At 37.2% G+C, this 19,400-nt stretch overlaps 1 protein-coding gene across 1 annotated transcript in view; it reads right to left on the bottom strand.

Moving 5' to 3' along the window:
- RMND5A (required for meiotic nuclear division 5 homolog A) overlaps positions 1 to 19,400 on the bottom strand; it is a 57,241-nt gene that overhangs the window by 9,709 nt on the left and 28,132 nt on the right. The window contains exons 3-6 of the mRNA XM_054701814.1: positions 12,580 to 12,714; positions 10,811 to 10,911; positions 2,132 to 2,298; positions 1,281 to 1,446 (exon numbers count right to left, since the gene is read on the bottom strand). Of these exons, the coding sequence (XP_054557789.1) occupies positions 1,281 to 1,446; positions 2,132 to 2,298; positions 10,811 to 10,911; positions 12,580 to 12,714 (569 nt within the window). The remainder of the gene's footprint in view (positions 1 to 1,280; positions 1,447 to 2,131; positions 2,299 to 10,810; positions 10,912 to 12,579; positions 12,715 to 19,400) is intronic.

Genomic DNA, 19,400 nt, shown 5'->3' with positions numbered 1-19,400 from the left:
CACAAATATTACCATTTAATTGTCCTTTCAGAAATTGCAACATTCTTCTTCACACCACATCTTAAAGAGTAGCGTTTCTTAAAAGGTTAGGGACAAAATGGAATCTATATCCTTACCACTGATTTTTTATGCCCTGCTATATTAACATCCAATGGTCTATCTTGCACTTGGAATTTTTTACTCAAGCATGATTTTGTAAGATCATACTGAATTAAGATAATCAAGAGTATTAACACATTTTATTATATAATACCAAAAATAATCAAATTCATTATTATCACCACCAATCCCATCGGAATTCTTTTAAGTATTGGGAAGCTGTAAAGCTCACAGTGGTGGATATGAATTTTTCAACAAAATTTAGTTTAAAGCCTTGAATTTTAACATCATGGCAAAAGATGCTGTCAGTTGCTTTCTTTGATGTGACAAGTTCACTTCATTCATTTGAAAAAATGTCCACCAAAAACCTGAGAATGAATAACTTTAATTTGTCCTTTAGCTAGTCTTTCAAGATAAAAAGTTGCAGCTAAGTTATTATTTACTCAAAGCTCAACATGTAGGTGCTTTTTCTCCAGACATATACTTTGTCATGAAGATGAAGTGCTTCATGCAAACTTCCTATTTTGTCATACAGAATATTTTGAAAATGTGTATTCAAATTTAATAAAAATCACTTTTAATGTTTCATCAAGAATATCTTAAACTAACATTCTTAAACTGCAAGTCTGTGGTGGAGAAAAATACAGCAGATTCACTGCCCCAACCCTGCCTTGCTGGTAGATTTTCAGTAAAAAAAGTGGGGGGAGCTTGGAGGGAAGAGGCACTGCTCTTCCTGGAAGGTCCAGCCCCTATGAATCAGAGGTGGCTTTTAAAAAGGATGTCAGAGATAAACATAATGGCTTCAACTAAGGATTAACAAAAGCAGATTAACCTCAAAAGACCTTACCTGGTTGGGAGATTTCAAATAAGTATGGAGAGACCACTGGCCCAAACTATACTAAGGATCAAGCACTTTAGCTCACCATTATTTTCAGACTATCTGTGCAAATGTCAATACCATGGAAAAGGTTCTCAGGGACTCCGAGGGGTTCACAGTCCATACTTTAAGAACCCTGCCCTATAACTGTGTCACTGCCAACTGTGATGGTCTCCTGAAATACCAACTGCACTTTTCTTCAGAAAGACAAATGTTCTCTTAGTTTTAAACATTAATAACTACATAACAGGTTCAGAACTGACCAATGCAGTACATATTTCAATAATAGGACTAATTTCCATACCTGACACTGAGAGGGGACTCCACAGAGAGCCCCAAGAGGGCACAGGCATCCCGTGTAAAGATATCACAGATGTCAGCCCACTGGTTTGCATCAAGCAGGTGAACATACGGTGAGTTTTCAATCCCTTGTCTCAGGTACACAAGGCTTCCCATCAGAACCTGAATGTCTAAACAAAAGCAGCAGCAATTTGAAGGCATGAATGACCCATGAAATAGATTTCGCTTGCAGGTAACCAGTTGAGAAAGACAATACTCCCAAATGACATAGCCTAAAAGAATTTCTTAATAACATCTTTTAAAATCTGGTCCTAAAGCTTGATTCCCCCTTTTCTGTAAATTAAAGAAACAGCATACAGAAAAAAAGAAAAAGGAAGCACTAAATATTGAAGTTAGTTATTTTATTCTTAGACACAGCACAGTACAGTCACCATTATGGAGAGGAGTAACAATTACATTGTAAGTGGGGCCATCATGTATCTCTGGCTGTAGCAGTAGGCAGTGCTCCCACGCAAGACAATGGAGGTTAAGTGCAGCCACCCTTATGCACCCGCAACCCTCAGAAGCTTAGTCCTGGCAGCAAGGGGGCAAGGGAGGAACAAGAGCATAGTACTCTCGCGTCTCTTCTTAGTTTAACATGGAATCCCCAAAAATGCAATGTTACTTTTTGACTTTTCATTGAGGAGGCTTGAATGTTTTACTTCTGTTCTCAAGTCAAAGTTTTTTTCATGATTATCATCTACAATTGTTTTAATTCATTCTCAAATATGTATTAGATATAGTTAAGATAAACATAAATTCCAAATGGTGGCTGCAGCCTATTCCAAACATTAAAACACCTGATTCCAGACTCACCTTTTTGATGATTTAGGGCAAATGGCTGAAAATTTTTAGCATATTGCAAAGCCTCTCGCTGATTTGTAGTTCCACCCATTAACAAGCTTATGAAATACAGTCTGTGTAACTTAAATTCCAAAGAGCTGTTTTGAGCTATGAGCATTTCTCGGTTTGATACTGCCCATCTAAAAAAAAAAAAGCAGAAAAGATTTTAACTAAAATTAAGAACAAAGGCAAGGTGTGTGAAAAATTGCTTGAAATGCAGTAATGAAAGAAAAGGGTTTGGTCTGCCATCTTGTGGAAGGTGGTGGTAATAAGAAACCCTAGGACCAGAAAAAGCTTAACTACATCTAAGGAAGTCCTTCAGTGAAAGAAAGGGAAAAAAATTAAGTTAGATGGCAATTACATATTTAATAAGATTTTATGACAAGGCAAAACTGGCAAGTTACATGACAGATTTTAAATTCTATAAGGTCACACTTTGAAGAATACTGGTTTTAAACCACTTCGCAGAATGTGTCTATAAAGTGTCATTTCAGAATGTAAAAAGGTGACATACTTAGGTTTTGAAATTAAAAAAGGCAAACAAAGCCTTAGGACTAAAATAAAAAATAGGTGATTTCAGCTCTCAGAGTCCCCAGCAATGGAAAGCAAGTTCATGAATTTTGGGGAATGGCTGGGTTTTACAGAATTTGGATCCCCAACTTTAGGCTAAAAGTAAAGCCCCTTCATGAAGCATCAAAGGCCTGGACTCCAAATCTTTGTTTTGGACTCCTGAATGTCTACAAGCCATTGATAAAATGGAAGACTGATCTCAGCACTAGCCTTATGAATGTCATACCCCAAGAAGCCTTTCCAGCTCTATGTGTATGAGAGACAGGAGTTGGCCAGGGAATGTTACTTCAAATTTTAGGATCAGAAATGTAGCCCATCACATACCTGCAAACAACTGGACCATACTGCTAACGTATGGCCTCCCTGTTTGCAGGCTGTAGCTGCCCCTGTAACCTTCTAAATGAAGCAGAGAAGTTTACATCAGTCCATAACTCTGTATGTGCCATCCCAGGTTTTGACATTGTTAGAACAGCAAAGGGGACTTTAGCTGACATCAGGGCATAAGGGGAAACCTCAAGCCCAGAGGCCCTAGTCTACCTTGTGTGAAACATTTACATGAAGGATTCCACTATGAGAGAAAGGCCAAGCTAGAGTCTATATACATATTTAAAGGAAGCCTAAAATTTACATAGAGTGGCTCAACTGTTAGGCTGCCATTTATGTGCCAAGAATAAAAACCAAGAATGAATCACACCCTACCTAAAGGTAGAGGGATTCAATATCAGGGAAAATGTTCTGAAGACTGGCAAGTTTTATAACTTTTGGTCTTTGTAGATATGGGTAAAAGCATTCCTCAGTATGGGTAAAAGCATTCTTTACCAAGACAGAAAAAGCTTCAGAAGTTGCCAAACAACTGCTGAAGGAAATGATCCTTTGCTTTCAATTGCCCAATTCTATTCAGAGTGAAAATGGACCCACATTGATTTCATAAGTTGCTGAGAAAGTCATGCCTTACAGATTACTTGGAATTTACACAATGCCTGGAGACAATATACATGACAAACATAAAATGAATCACACCTTAAAAAAAACCTTGGCAAAACTATACCATGAAACCCATGTATGTATGTTAGGATCAGGTGTAGTCCATTACCTTCCTTCGGATAAAAGTGGTTCCTAGCAAAGGGCTACATTTAAGGCCCTTGGAAACTGTCTTTGGAAGACTACTCCAAGTCTCAATTTTGAAAACTGCACCAGACACAGAACTTGAATGTAGGATCAAATAGTATGTAAAACATATCCAGGAAATTCTAGCTATAACTCATAACTCTGCATGCCCTAGGATCTCTATGCCTCCAGATAAACCACTGCATCCTTTTAGATCTGGTGACTGTGTCTTACTTAAGACCTGGCAGAGTGGGGATGCTAAAGCTCAACAGAGCGATCATCTGGTCTTTATGATGTTTTGTTAACCACTCACACTTTTTTCAAACTTGTAGGCATAAAGTCCTGACTGCATCACTTCCAGGGTGAAGAAAAGTCTCAGAAGATATGACCTGGAAGTCAAAACCCTTTGGACTTGTAAACCTGTTGAAGACCTGAGACTATTTAAGAAAGAGACAAAAAACTTAAATATTCTCTTTCAGCTTCTGTTGCAAGATACTCCAGGATTGACTTCCTAATGAACACTGGAAACCCTGAAATGATGAATAAGGCTAACAGCCTTCCTCCTTGGTAATTGCTCTATTTTTTTCTTCCAAAGTTAAAGTATGTAGAGTATGCAGGATGCCATCTGAAACCTTAAGACTTCAATTGTCAGCACTCCCCAGTTCTGGGAATTTGAAAAAAACAGGTTTGAAAAAAACAATTTTGACTTCATGTTGGTTTTGATTTTGGTTTTTTAATTTTTAGTAATTTTGATTTTTGAGAGGTTTTAGTATTTTGATTTTTGAGAGGTTTTTTAGACTGATATTTTATTTTTCCTCTTTGTCTCTTTGCAGGAGGTTATTTTTCTCCCAGGTAAATGTGTGGTTAAGCAAACAAAAAGCCTGGTTACATCAATGTGAATAAAACTGTCTTTCCATCAGGCAGTGGTGAGAAAAATCTACCATCAGAAAACCAGGGTTTATCCTCATAAGGAAGCAGTGACAAAACTCTTGTGTCTTTGCAAATAGGAGCACATCTATAACTTCATTAAGAGATTCCAAGTGTGGAACTCCCCAGTGGCGCGTTGGGTTGAGCACTGTGCTGTGAAGCTGTCCGCAGCCCCTGCAGCACGGGTTCAATTCTCGGCAGGCCAGGGAGATTTCCACATGGTGCGGCAGACCTCTCCTATTGCGCCCGCTGCTCTCCTCAGCAGTGCTTTCGGCCTGACTTCCTGTTATGCTCCCCACTCTGTCTCTGGTGAACCCTCTCACTCTCCCGCGCCCCTGGCCTATACCCCAACTATTGTATAAATAAAAAAATCTTAAAAAAAAAAAAAAAAGACATTCCAAGTGGGTTAAATTAAAAAACTAAGGGAGCTATGTGTGGTATGTATCTTTCCCTTTATGTCTAATTATTCTGTTATCCAGATGATTTAAAAAAAATGGTATAGACAGGACTATAGAAATTTTGAGCTCAGAAATACAATGGAAACTGGTCTAGGTGCTTCCAGGAAATGTGGTTTAGAATAATCTTGGGTAAATTATTGGTAGAATTAATTTGGAATTTAATGGTTTAGGTTGAAACATGTGTTATCTGTGAAGCTGTGCTACAGACTGTATTGCTTTTTCTCCTTTTCCCTGAATCTTTTGTGTTGGGTGTACACTTCAACAGAAGAGGCAGCCTGAGGTAAACTGCTAAGAATTTAAATGCTAGGTAAAAAGGAAGTTGGGAAATCAAAGGTTTTTAATTTTTTTTTTTTTTTTTTTATAGAGGCATGCTTTATTTATTTGTTTGCTGGTTTGTTTGTTTGTTTTGTTTATACATGCACTGGGTACAGTCAGAAGCGCGGGAGGGTGAGAGAATTCACCAGAGCCAGAGCGGGGAGCAGAGCAGGTAGAAGGACCGAAGTACACTGCTGAGGGGAGCAGCGGGCGGCAGGAGAGGTCTGCACGCCATGTGGGACCCTCCTCCGGTGGCCGGGGAGCAGCCAGGGATCAAACCGGCGCCACAGAGGCCGCGGGCAGCTTCGCAACCCAGCGCTCAACCGCTGCGCCACCGGGGAGGCCCGGGAAATCAAAGGTTTTTGAAAGTTAAGAATTCTAATTGTGGAATTGAAGAATTAGTTAAGGTTTGGTGGAGGAAAAGTGGTTACTTTTGGAATGAGATAATTTAAGATGGGAAGAGTTCTAATTCTGCTAGCACAGTACTTGCAAAGTTTGGTTAGAGATTTAATATCTTAAAATTGTCAGTGTTAGGTAATTAAACCATGTTCTCACCAGTACTTATTTCAAAACTTCCCAGAAATCTGATTTTTTTAAAATGGTATCTTCTGTTTGATCACAGAAAATTTTATAGAAACTCAGTAGAGCTCCTGAGACACTACATAAAATTTGTCTCTTTCCTTATGTTAAAGACAATAGATGAATTCAACTTATTTGTTATTTACCTGGTAAACTGGAACTTAATGGGAAGCACTGTAGCTTGAAAGAAATGTTTCACCTTAGCATATACATGAATCCTAATATTGGCGTTCTAAAACTTATGTGAAACTTCTTAAGTGCATGATATGTTCTGATTAATAACTGCTCATGAGTCCTGATTTACAATGTTGAACAAATTTCCCTATCAACTGTTACTACCCTAGCTTTAATTTTGGTTATTTCAGAGTTTTAAAATTTGCAGAAATTGTTTTCTGGTGAAATTAACAGGAAAAACACGCCAACAATATTTTAAGAGTCATGCTAATGATTCAATCTTGATGGAACTCTTTCTTCCTCCTCACCCTCTAACCCCCCTGCTCTCCCTTTTCTCACTTCCTATGTAAGTAAATCCTGTTACTGCTGTTTCTCCTTGTGGGTCTACTTTTGAGTGGTGTCCTGCAATCATAAGCACTCAGGTGAAGACTGACCAACCGCGTCACCCCCAGTTCCCTGTTTTCTTTCAATGGAGCAACTAACTTGAACACTTTTGCCTGAATGCTAGCCAAACCAATGGTGGCATTTTGGGTTTGTTTTACAATCTTGAATCCAAAGTAGAAGTAGCAGCAAATGCTCCATTTAAACCATAAGCAGCTTTCTGTTCTAGTGCAATTTAAATTAAAAGATGGTGAGGCATCTTTTGGTTTTTACATTCAGTGGATTTTTCCAATATGCTCTGTACCACAGCTTCAGGTAGGACTCTCATTCTGGATTTACTTTGCTGTGATTATTTCAAGTCTTACTAGTCTTTTTAGTAGAAGACTCAACAATTTTTGAAAAGCCAAGAATCATTATACTACAACAAGCAAGCTAACCAAAGATTCAGTTAAATCACAAATTCACTGTGATTTTAAAATAAAAAATTCTGTTCCCAAATTTCCAGTGTGGATTATGAGAGCACTGTCAGCTTTAGAACTTTTTACAGAATCACTGCAGACCAAGAAAAATTAAAAAAACAAACAAACAAACAAAAAAAAAAACGCATCCCATTAAGGTCAGTAATGTCACTCTGTTCACATTTTCCTAATGAAAACTTCTGGGTCCCTTCCATAAAAAGACCCCAAAATAATACCACTCACTTAGGTAACTAAGTTAGAAGCAACCCGTATCTACACAATTATCCCACAGAAACATTAAGCATTAATTATCCTAAGTGTCAAGACTCTGAAAAGACTTGGCACACTGTTAGCTCCATATTTAGAATTGCTGTATTATTCCAAAAATAATTAAAACACGACTCCACCTTAATAGTTAGCTGTTCTCCCCCAGGAACTTAACTGACAGCATTAGACTGTTTATCTAGCTTTCTCACAATTTTGCCAATCTGGGTTGGTGTCTATTTTTGGTAACACTAAAATAAAAATGCCTCTTGTCAATTCCCATAGCACACTTCACTACAAACTTTCAGAACATTTTTAAAGGCTTACAGTTACCTTCTTTTTCTAGTCTCCTGTAAAGATATATTCTTGAGGACAGAAGCTAAAGCTCAAGAAAATGAGTGACAGTCACTTCACAGATGTGAACTTGGCTAAATGTTATTAGTGACTGAATCAAGAGCTTAAAAAATCAAAAGTTCAAAGTCAAAATAAGTTAGGAACCACATAACTTTGCTTTAGAGACTGAAAAGGATAGTTTACATTTAAATTCAGAGATATTTTCAAATCATAACTTCTCAGATATGGGTTGAATCCATTTCAGAGATAACATGACTCTTTGTTCTTCTGTACGCTACCTAAGAAACCACACAAACCATAGTACTGCACATTTGCGTATACTTAAAACACACTTACACACACTTCCAACTTTACATGACAGTCTCAGTGATGCACAGTTTGGTGGTGTGTCCAATAGCTACCTGTGACAAGTGGCCACCATATTGGACAGCACAGTTCCACAAATTAGCAATAATATATAAAGTACTTAAATATGACACCTCATTTATGGACAGTTTCCTACTATAAAATCATGAAGTTTTATATGCCTCACTTAATAACAGCATTTTATAAGCACAAACTCCAGAGTCTGTCTTCTTAGTTCCCCCTCTGGCCTGGTTTAACCCCTTATTCTTAAATCTCAGGAACAGTTTATTTCAATTATCCCCTTTTTAAAAAGAATATGCTCAATTTCTCTATAGTTGTGGCTTGCCTGCTCCAATAATTTTCAAGTCTTTGGTGAGGATGTAGCCAGATGAGAGATGGTCACATCTATTCTTCCTCCTGAGGAATACCCACTATCTAGAAATATCATATAAACTTTTGCCAGCAACAAACATAAAACAGACAACAGAAAATGACATCACCTCAAATATTTTTTCCCTTTGGCCTTTATATTCCATTGTACTATCTTTTTTCTCTTCAATGTCCTTGCCATTGGGCGCCTCTTTCCATTTTCTTCCACTTAGTTTCTCTTTAATAGTGCAGCTCTTTCTCTACCAGACTGAGTTAAAAATGTATCCCTCAATTCATCTCTTCTGTTTTTTGGAAATAATATTCACACCCCCCCCCCAAAAAAAAAGAAAGAAAGAAGACAAAAATTCAAACTGAGAATAAACCAATTTGTTTAAAACTTGAGTTCATTTTTTTTCTGTGATTATGTGTGATGATGATAAAAAAAAGTTTTACTCGACAGGAGTGGCCCGGTACAAGCCAAAAGCATGAACAAGAAAACAGACACCAGAAACTGCTTCATCACCGTCACCCTCATTTCCAGTGGCAGTCAAGTCTGTATGACCATGTGCTTTGGCTTGCTTTCTCCAGTCTCATTTTCTCAAACCTTTCTATGCTTATAAACATTTTACTCACTGATACTAAAATTTCTTTAAGTCTTCCAAGCATTTTCTCCTGAGGATCACCACTGACACATACCACCAAGAACCCACAATAGCCAGCTCATCTCACATCCCTCTGTAGATGTTATTTCTAGACCCATGTGATCACTAGACCTAGTGAGTCAAAGCCTGCATGGTATTACTGTTCATGCCTATCCAATCTAACACCTGTCTCCTGTCTGAACTAATACTTTTTCTCTTCGTCTATGAAAAGGTCTGTAACTTCTCCCTTTCTTAAAACCATTCAGTTATTTTCTGTTCCCTTACGGCATTCTAATAAGATTTTGTAAAAAAAGAATTCAAATTCTTTTAAAGAAGTGCTCTGAAGTCCTTAGTTTTGAAAAAAAGGGGTTTCCAATTTGCAAGGTTCAAAGTCAGATTCTAGACTGTTGTGTATCCAGCAAGGTAATATTATTCTTTGGCATCCCCTAACACTAACATTTTCTTTCAAAATATTGGTAACTGTACTTAGCTACAAGGACAGTTTCTATTTTTCTAGAATTTCTCCATCTCTTTATATTAAGTCATCTTCTGGTTTTGCTTTTATCTGCTACATGAAAGAGGAGGTCATGTTGGTTCAAAGTTCTCCTTTAAACTATTCAATCATTTATTGAATACCTACTATGAATACATAACGCTAGAGGCCAAGGGGAATTAAAAAAATAAAGCTATCTGGATGAGGAGAAAAAATTGTATACAAATTCAGAAATAAAAGAAACAAACGAGTAGGCAGGCCCTGAGTAGGTCTGTGTCTGCCACTTCTGTCATACCACCATTCTTTTCTGCCTTCTTTCCATTGTCTCTCACTACTTGCTATTAATAGCTAACAATCTCCAAATTTCCTTCTCATCTAGTCCTTGCATAGCTTCTATTAATATTAATTTTAATTTTTTTGATTGTTGTTGTCCTCTGCTTCCCCAAATTCTAGACTTCCTGGAGGAATTGCTGCAGCCTCATCTTCCTCTTTTCTCTCAGGGGTGGTTCCATGATGGTTATTCCTGGCATGCACACACAGAAAATGCCACATAACAGAAAGATATTTCCCCCTTGAGGGCTGAATAGGTTAATACATGTAAAATGCTTAGAACAATACTAGACACATAATATACACTTAAGAGGAATTAATGATAATTACCACTATATTCTCCTATGCTGATATTTAACATGGCAACTTTCCCAGAAAAGTGAAGAGGACATTTTTACTGTATAGTACTTTCCACTGTTACTACCAGGTGGAAAGATTAAGTCCTCCTTTGCTTGAGAAGAAGTGCTTGAGATTACAAATAACAGAAAATATTTACAGAAATAATTGATAAGTATGATACTGTTGTCTGCAAAAAAATTGAGATCTTATAAAGCACAAAGTTAAAGAAAAAGAGTTGGGAATTTTCTACATTCTGAAAGGAAAGCCTTGAGTGCTTTGAGAGCTGAAACAGAAAACCCTTTTCTCTCCTGGGAATGAAGACCAACTGATAAGTGAAGTAAGCTCTAACCATTTTCTCATATTGCACATTCTCCAAATTCACTTAGCTAAAAGAAATAAAATAATATCCCTTGATTTCTCTGAGGGCTATCCCAGGTGAGAGCTATCTCTCAAAATCTCTAATATGTTTCTTTTTTTTTTTTTTCTAATATGTTTCTTACAGAGAGTTCTCTCAAAGTATTCAAAAGAAAACAAACACAGTAACTCACTCCAGAGCTGGTCTCAGAACTCTGACTTTTAATGCTTCCAATATTCGATTTAACTCCACAAATGGTTCTTTCTGACTTGGGTCTACAGATAGACCAGATTCCTGAAGGAAAAAAAAAAAAAAACAACGGAACTTTTGTTAGTGGTAATCAGAGTAAAGAGGAGATAAAAACATTTCTAAATTATTAAATATGGGATAAGACATCAAAGATAATTTCTTTTTAACATGTACTGCTATGGCAGAGAGCGATGACTTGGCCCCAGTATCATTCTTCTCCCCTTTCCATGATAGTAAGCCCTCCCCTCCAAATTAACTGGTCACATAAACATATGGAGTAAAACTGGATAGGACTTTGTAAGATACAAATTCTCGCCAATGAAATATGCACTCTTTGCCCCTTCCTGGAACACAAAAAGATATAGTTGAGTTCTGGGCTCCTATCCTGGACTGTAAGAATAGGGACATCTTAGAAATAGCAGTTACAGCAGCCTAGGTCTCTAGGACCTTCAGAGAGCACAGCTACTATATGTGTTGTGGATGACTTACTACCTCCTATTTCTGTGCATGAGGAAAAAAAAACTTTAATTTTGTTTAAGCTACTGTTGTTTTGGATCTTTGTTATTTGTAAACAAACCTAATGCTGAGTGACACAATATAGTTAAGTAAATTTATATGGACCAGACATACAATTCTCAGAAGGTATAGAGAAAGATATGAGTTACTGTTTATCTGAATTGTTTAAAATAAAAAAGACTTGGATTAGAGGTTTGGTTTACAGACTGACTTTAAATTATTTAAAGTCAAACAGAGTTTGAAAAGACATACAAATTTGGGACTGAATATTAGATCACCAACATTCACTAAGAATCTTCATGGCCTTGGAAAAGTTACTTCTCCGAATGCAGATTCATCATTTACAGAATGGAAGTGATGATTTCTATCTCACGGGGTTGGAGTAAGGAATAAAGACAGAGCTTGGCTTGTGGTGAATACTCAATCATGGCAACCGCTACCACTAGGACTATGTTAAATGTTCTGAGAGCCTTAAGCTTATGTCTAACAGAAATAAAAGACAAAAGGCTACTCACCTAAAGTAAACTTTAGCTTGAAATTCATGTGATAAACAAAATTATAAGTTGAGCCAGATCAGAACAAACAAACTTTTTGTCCTTTTCTTCTCTGCTATACTAACCTTCCCTTATCAAAAGAGGAAACGGAGAAAGTAGTATCACTTCTGACCCCTTGGTTTGTGACATGGGACAAAAATCTGGGGCAGGAGTAAAAAATAATAATTTAAAGAACAAGTGCTAGGAATATAATGTTTGCCTAATTTTTTAAAAAGCTTTCCCAGTAAAATGAGGTTACCTTGATAATTAAAATACTAAAAATCATCTATGGCTTGCAGAAACTCAAAACTCCAAGGAGTTCCCTATTTCAGCTTCAACTTCTTTTTTTTTTTTTTTTTTAAAGATTTATTTATTTATTAATGCAAGCACTGGGTACAGTCAGAAGCATGGGAGGGTGAGAGAATTCACCAGAGCCAAAGCGGGGAGCAGAGCAAGCAGAAGGACCGAAGTACACTGCTGAGGGGAGCAGCGGGCGGCAGGAGAGGTCTGCGCACCATGTGGGACCCTCCTCCGGTGGCCGGGGAGCAGCTGGGGATTGAACCGGCGCTGCAGAGGCTGCGGGCAGCTTCGCAACCCAGCACTCAACTGCTGTACCACCGGGGAGGCCCTCAGCTTCAACTTCTCACAGTTGGCACACTATTACCTGGCAGAGCTCCTCAGCTACATCCAACATTCCTTGTCGAAAGAAGTGTTCCACCATCACCTCATTAAGAAGTCTTTGGCTGTCTGCCTGCCAGCAGCCATCTATTCCCACACTGCTAATATCAGAATCAAAATTCTGGAAAAAAGAAAAAGAATCATGAATTGAAGAGGATATATCACTTCATATGATTTTCACCCCACCTAATAGTGGCCTTCATTTCACTGAGATGGCCCCACCATGCGCCCAATTCCAATCATCTATAGCCTATACCAGCAAGTAGTATTTCCCCTGCTCCTTTCTAAAACTTATCATACTCATCATTGCTGGGAGAGTAAATAAATGCATTTTTACAGGGTATTATAGAAAAACAAATGTAATGATTTCTGTGAATACACTGATTTCTAGGCATTATACTACAGCAGTATTTGCAGAGGTATGTAGCAATACCACTAAGAGCACATTTAATGCAGCACTTGAAGGGGGAAAAAAGAGAAATCCCACATGCCCGACACAGAATTAGTAAAATACACAGTATATCCCAACAACTGCAGAAGACAATGAGGGGGATGGGAGTTGGAAAATGACCAGGTGGTTAACAGAGCAAGTTTTGGGGCCAATCTATCTGGATTGGAATCCTGGCTCTATCTCACTAGCGGTGTGATCGTGGCTAAATCACTCAAGGTCTTTGAGTGTCAACTTCCTTGTCTTTAGTGGAAAAAATAGTAGCACCTTCCTATTACAGGTTGAATTTTATCTCTCCAAATTCCTATGTTGAAGTCCTAACTTCTAGTAACACTGGATAATTAAGTTGAAATCAGATCATTACTGTGGGCCTTAATCTAACAGCACTGGTATTCTTACAACAAGAGGAAATTAGAACACAGGTAGAGAGAAGACTATCTGTTATAGACTAAATGTGTGTTCATTTCCCTTCGCCCCCAAGTTCCCCCAAGTCCAAAGTCTCAGTGTAACTGTATCTGGACATAGAGTTCTGTGAGGAAGCGAGAAAGATTAAATGAAGTCATATAGGTGGGGGCCTAATCCAACAGAGCTGGTACTCTAACAAGAGGAGGTTTCAAGAAACACCGGAGATCTCTCGTCATTTAAAGATGCAGTGAGAAGGCAGTCACCCAGTAAGCCAGGAAAAGAGGTGGTCTTACCCTCAGGCAATGAATTGGTCATCATGTTGATCTTGGGCATTCTAGCTTCTAAAACTGTGAGAAATTAATTTCTATTGTTTAAGCTGCCCAATCGATGGTATTTTGTTATGGCAGCCAACACAAATGAGAACACAGAAGAAGACAGCTATATAAGCCAAGGAGAGAAGCTTCAGAAAACACTAATCCAACTGATACCTTTTTTCTCAAACTTCTAGTTCCCAGAACTGTGGGAAGATAAATGTCAGTTTAAGCTACCCAGTCTGCTTTTTAAGGGAGCCCCAGCAAATAAATACAGTATTTAATTGGTAGTTGCTACTCTTCTAGTATAAATATTCTAAATTAAAAAGTGAGGTTCATTATTCCGTATCTATTAACATGGAAAAATGTTGACAACACCTAAAGTGAAAAAACAGCAACATCTACAATTTATGACCCCATTTTTGTTTAACAAGAACAACAAAAGAATACTCACAAATATTTGGGGAAAAAAATCTGGAAAAATACACCCTAAAGTATTAGCAGACATTATTACTAGAGATTACCACTTCTCAGCAAATACTCCTTTTAAAATAAACTAAAAGAGTTTTTAGTTCAGAATAAGTTTGAATAAGCACATTCCATCCTGTCTTTCCACTGAATGCAGCTATAAATCCAGGACAGGACGAATGGAGTAGCTATCTGAGGACACTAAAAAGTGAACAGCAGTACATGCACTAAGGAAGAAGGTCACAGAACTGGTGGTGAGTTTACTACTTTTCTCCCTTTATATCTCTAAGCCTGGATGTAGTACATCCAAAACCCAAAAATGGCCACCTAGGATACACGCAGAGTGTTTCAGGAAAAGTTCTCCACTTCTAGCCATGAAGATCAGGAATGGTTTTTCCTGCCATGCAGGAGAAATCACATTCTTTCCTCCTCCACTTTCTTGCACCTCTAGCTCAAGGCACTCTGTAGGTATATTAGTTTTCTGTTAAGAATTAAAACAATTTTGTTATCTCACAGTTTTATTAGCTGGAAGTCCAAAAAGAGTCAGGTGTTTTCTCTGCTCCAGGTCCCACAAAGCTGCAATCAAGTTATCAGTGCCTAGTCTCACTTGAGGATCTAGGAGGAAATCTCCCTCCAGACTTAATCAGTGCCATGAGCTGCAGAACTCGGTTCCCTGTTTTCTTAACTGCTATAGAGTGGGGGTTGTTCTCTGTGTTCAAGCATATACTGAATGGACTGTTCCTAGCATTAAAGGAAGAATGACAGTTGCTTGAATAAGGTTCTCTTATAATTTCCTATCTATCTGCTGATAATTTCCTTATAAGATTCTGCCTGTTGAGAGATGTTTTTTAACAGTCTGTCACACATTTAAGCTAACTACATCTTTATGCTGCCTACGAAAACCAGAATACTCAAAGTGGAGATGGTGGCACTTCTGGACTAAAGTAAAGGCCCAGAAGGTGACTAATGTCTCCCACATTTTACACCCTCAGCATTCAAATAAAAAAAAAAAAACAAAACAAAAAACAGGTATCTGAAGATGAAAGACTACTACAAACTTCGGCATCTGCCTATAATTCTTAAATGTCCACGTGCACCTATAGACAAAAATTACTGAGACTAATTAAAATTTCTTCTTGATTTATCAACCTCATTGTACCCAAACAGAACTTTCAGATTTCTGCTGATTCACTTAATGATTATCCCCCAATCCCATCAATCCCTAACCAAATTATCAGGTATTGGTTTTGCAGGAAAGAAGTTAAGCAACTTTGGAAGAAAAACTGGTCAGCTCAAAACACAAACCATGTCAAAATAGAAAATTCTACTGGGCAATATATATGAAGTCAGAATTTTACTAAATCCACTAAATAATAACTGCTCAGATCAAGCAAAAGAATTCCTTGAAATCTTTCCTAATTACATACAAAAAGTAAATTTTTGATCATCTAGAAAACTTTAAAACATACCAGTCCAGTATTTAAACAAAGTATTACAATAATGCACTTCATGTACCTTTATTTCCATAGGTCCGTGATTACTACCTATGGGTAAGAAAAACTGGCCTCTGACACTCAAAATACCTCTACTATATTCAAGTTCTATAACTTATTTACTAGTTTTGGAAAAAACAACTAATATGAATAAGCACTGTAAAAGGTAAATTTTCTGAGCTCCCTTCTACCATTCTGATTTTCCAGTTTAAACCACTGAAGTAGATAAGTAAATTTCTTTCACAGCTTATTTTCTGCTCATATGTGATAAAAATTAAAGCTAAAATTGTAAAAACAAACAAGCAAAAAAAAAAACCAAACCAACAACAACAACAAAAAAAAAAAAACCAGGAGGCCAAGGAAATGTAATATAGTATCAGAACTCCTTTTATTATAATTGCAGGTTGGTCCTATTGCATCAGAGCTAGGATCAGTTCCAGCTCCGTTGCTAGGTGACCATTTGCAAGGCTGCACAGGAAATCAGCAGCACTGCAAACCAGCCAAGAAGTGGCTAATGAAGAGAAATATCTATTATTAGCATTTCTGCTTTACTATACTTTTTCCTTTCATATTTTCAAAGAGAAAAAGACTGGGGAAAATATTCTTAAATGTGAAGGCAAGATTCAAATAAGAATCACAAGAGAAAAAAAAAAAAAAAACACACCAAAAAACATTTAAATGTTTTGTCTGTTTAGAGAAGATGTCATAGCTTGAAAGAAAAATCCAGGACACACTAATTTGCACACCACCCCATATATTTTGAGTGCTATTCACATTTTTAATGAATTAAAAAGTTTTAAAATCTGGAAGCTGAGTCATAGGAGGAATAAATAACTTTAATAAAACATTATTATGATATATGGAACCTAAACAGACCACCCTAGCTCTTCAGTCACATCATGACTGGCTTTCATAGTTAACATCTAAACAACATCCATTTCCAAAATACATTTCCAAAATTATTATTGAGCAGATAGTGGTAATAGTACATAACTCAGTATTTCTTTGAACTCCTAAGTAACAATTCTTTAATAATATTAATTTTTTTAAACTTCTCCATCTACTTTTTTTTTTCCTAAAGATTTATTTATGCATACAAGAGCTGGGGTATAGGCCAGAGATGTAGGGGGTGAGAGGATCCACCAGAGACAGAGTGGGGAACAGAATAGGCAGACTGACTGAAATACACTGCTGAGGGGAGCAGCAGGTGAGTCAGGAGAGGTCTGCTGCGCCATGTGGGTTTCTCCATGGCCAGCAGGGGATCAAACTCATGCTGCAGAGGCTGCGGATTGCTTCATAGTGCAGCGCCTAACCCCTTGCACCACCTGGAGGCCCTCCATCTACTTTTGAAGAAAACTTGATGTATAAACCTGACAATGCGGGTGATATTAGTTTGATATGCTTTATTGTATTCTTAGGGAATACATCACTGGCTTTGGTCACTGTTGTCTTTTTATAACTTTGCTAATCATTCCTTTTCATTAATTAAAAAAATTCCACCCAAAACATATATATAATATTTGTCCATATTTCAGAACTTAATTCTTTTTCTTCCCAAGATATATTCCCCACTGGTATCTTTTTCACCTGTCACATCCCAGTCATAACAACTACAAAACAGGTATTTCAGAACTATCTTAAAACATTCTCTATTTCACTTTGTACAGCATTACTCCAATCACTTTTTAATAGTCACATTTTTCCTCACTAATGAAGATGCTCCATCTAGTGGCTTCCAGAAGCTCAGTTTAGACAATGTGGTTTCAACCTTCTCCTTCCTGAAAACATTACCAGCCCTACAACGGCATTACTGAGTTCCTAGCATAGCACTAATTTTAAAAGGACAGACTCTTAACATCTTTTTCCAAACCTTGATTTACCACTTCCAAGCTGAATAGCTAGGGCATATTATATTACTTAATATATCTGAGTCTCAGTCTTCTCAGCTGTAAAATGGTAACAATGCATCTGCAACAAGTGATAAAAATGCATATAAAGCCACACTCAATAAGTGATAGATATTATCTTCTTACTGACTTCTCCACAGTCTCATTTCATCCCATTTAATAAGGGCAAGCAGACCCTCCATTGCTTAATTGAGGTCTATCATTTTACCTTTCCCCACCTGATTGCCTGATTCTAACAGGGGCAGCCACTGCCATCAAGTCAGTAGTTCCTGAGAGTCGTTAACAGGAGTCAAGCATATACTCAGTTCATTTCCTAGCCCCACAAAAAACGCACTTCACTGACTGCTGCTCTAAATGTTATTCATTTTCCTAAAGTAAAATTTAAGATACTAACTCCACTAACATTACATTAAACAAAAGTACAATCTTTACTTATGGTAGCAGTCTATGACAGAAAACTTTAAGCTGCCTCAGAATCTTTCCAGTTTTTTTTATGTGTACAAAAAGCACTCTACATGACCAAACCAGACCACAAGACCACAATCTTCTAAAGAATATGTACTAAATTTTTCATTTTCACCTATCCCAGAGCAAATTTTAGATACTTGAAAATCTTTTAAGTATTTACTTTATTTCTTTCTCTCTCTCTCTCTCTCTCTCTCTCTCTCTCTCTCTCTCTCACACACACACACCCCTAAAACAGTAGTCAATTTCATTTTCTTAGAAACTGAAATTTTTTTAAAAAAGGCAAAAGACTAAGTAAAACATTGAATAAAATGCCCTCAATGGGAGAGAATTTAACTTTTTTTTAAACATGGGGAGGAAATTTAAAATAGCCCCACACATTATTTGTTTTTAATTAAAAATTGTCACAGAACCCAATGGTTGATTTTTAAAAAGTAGTCATATTTTAGGCATCTGAAAATAATCAAAGCAGAAATATTCAAAAATGTTTTATGTTCACAATAATTAAAAGCCAGAAAATGCGCTGGGGCTAATGCATAAACCTTTTCTGCTCATGTTTTCTAGAGAAGTGATGATTAGAAATCATCACTAATGCATAAACCTTTTCTGCTCATGTTTTCTAGAGAAGTGATGATTACAACACAAGTAACATTAAAGGAAAAAAAGCATTCAGCATGTCAAAAATGTAAAAATTCCTCACTCAAAAACAGCCTGCCCTATAAAGGAGTCAATGGCTTCTTTGGTCGACAGGGTGGGGACATATGTCCTTAATATGGTGCTCACAGGCTGCTGGACAGCATTCCAATTCATTAGTTAAGACTGTTTGTTGTGGTACTTAATGGCTTGTGTCACAAGAGCTTCAGCTTCATCCTGTTTGTTCACCACCAATTCATGAGTCCACCCAGTCTTTACAAGAACCTGGCTGGAAGCTTGTACAAATTTTCCAGGTCCAAAGTGAGAGAGAGTAAGGACTTTACAAGTCAATGGAGTCTATGCAACAACAGTCTACACAGAATTCCTCAAATATGTGAGAAGCTGATTAACAATGTCTAGGTAGTTTTAGTGAGTTAACAGCTTCCTCGACAGCTAGGGCAAAACAGATGCCAAAATATTTGGGACAGATTACACTAAAAAATGTTATAGAACTAGACCAAGAGACTCCAGCTTTCTTCTGTGGCCTTGGACTATAATTCAACAAATACTTCTCAGTATCGATTTAATAAGGTAGTTTCATGTGATGGATCAGAAGAATCTAGAATCTAGATCACCTTAAAACCTAACTATTTTCACAAAAACATAAAATTATTTTT

The sequence above is a fragment of the Talpa occidentalis genome, unplaced genomic scaffold (genome assembly GCF_014898055.3).
Source record: "Talpa occidentalis isolate TD23 unplaced genomic scaffold, MPIMG_talOcc4v2.1 talOcc4.5, whole genome shotgun sequence".
Lineage (NCBI taxonomy): Eukaryota > Metazoa > Chordata > Mammalia > Eulipotyphla > Talpidae > Talpa > Talpa occidentalis.
Note: the sequence above shows the minus strand (reverse complement) of the source record. Positions and strands in the feature narration are given on the sequence as shown.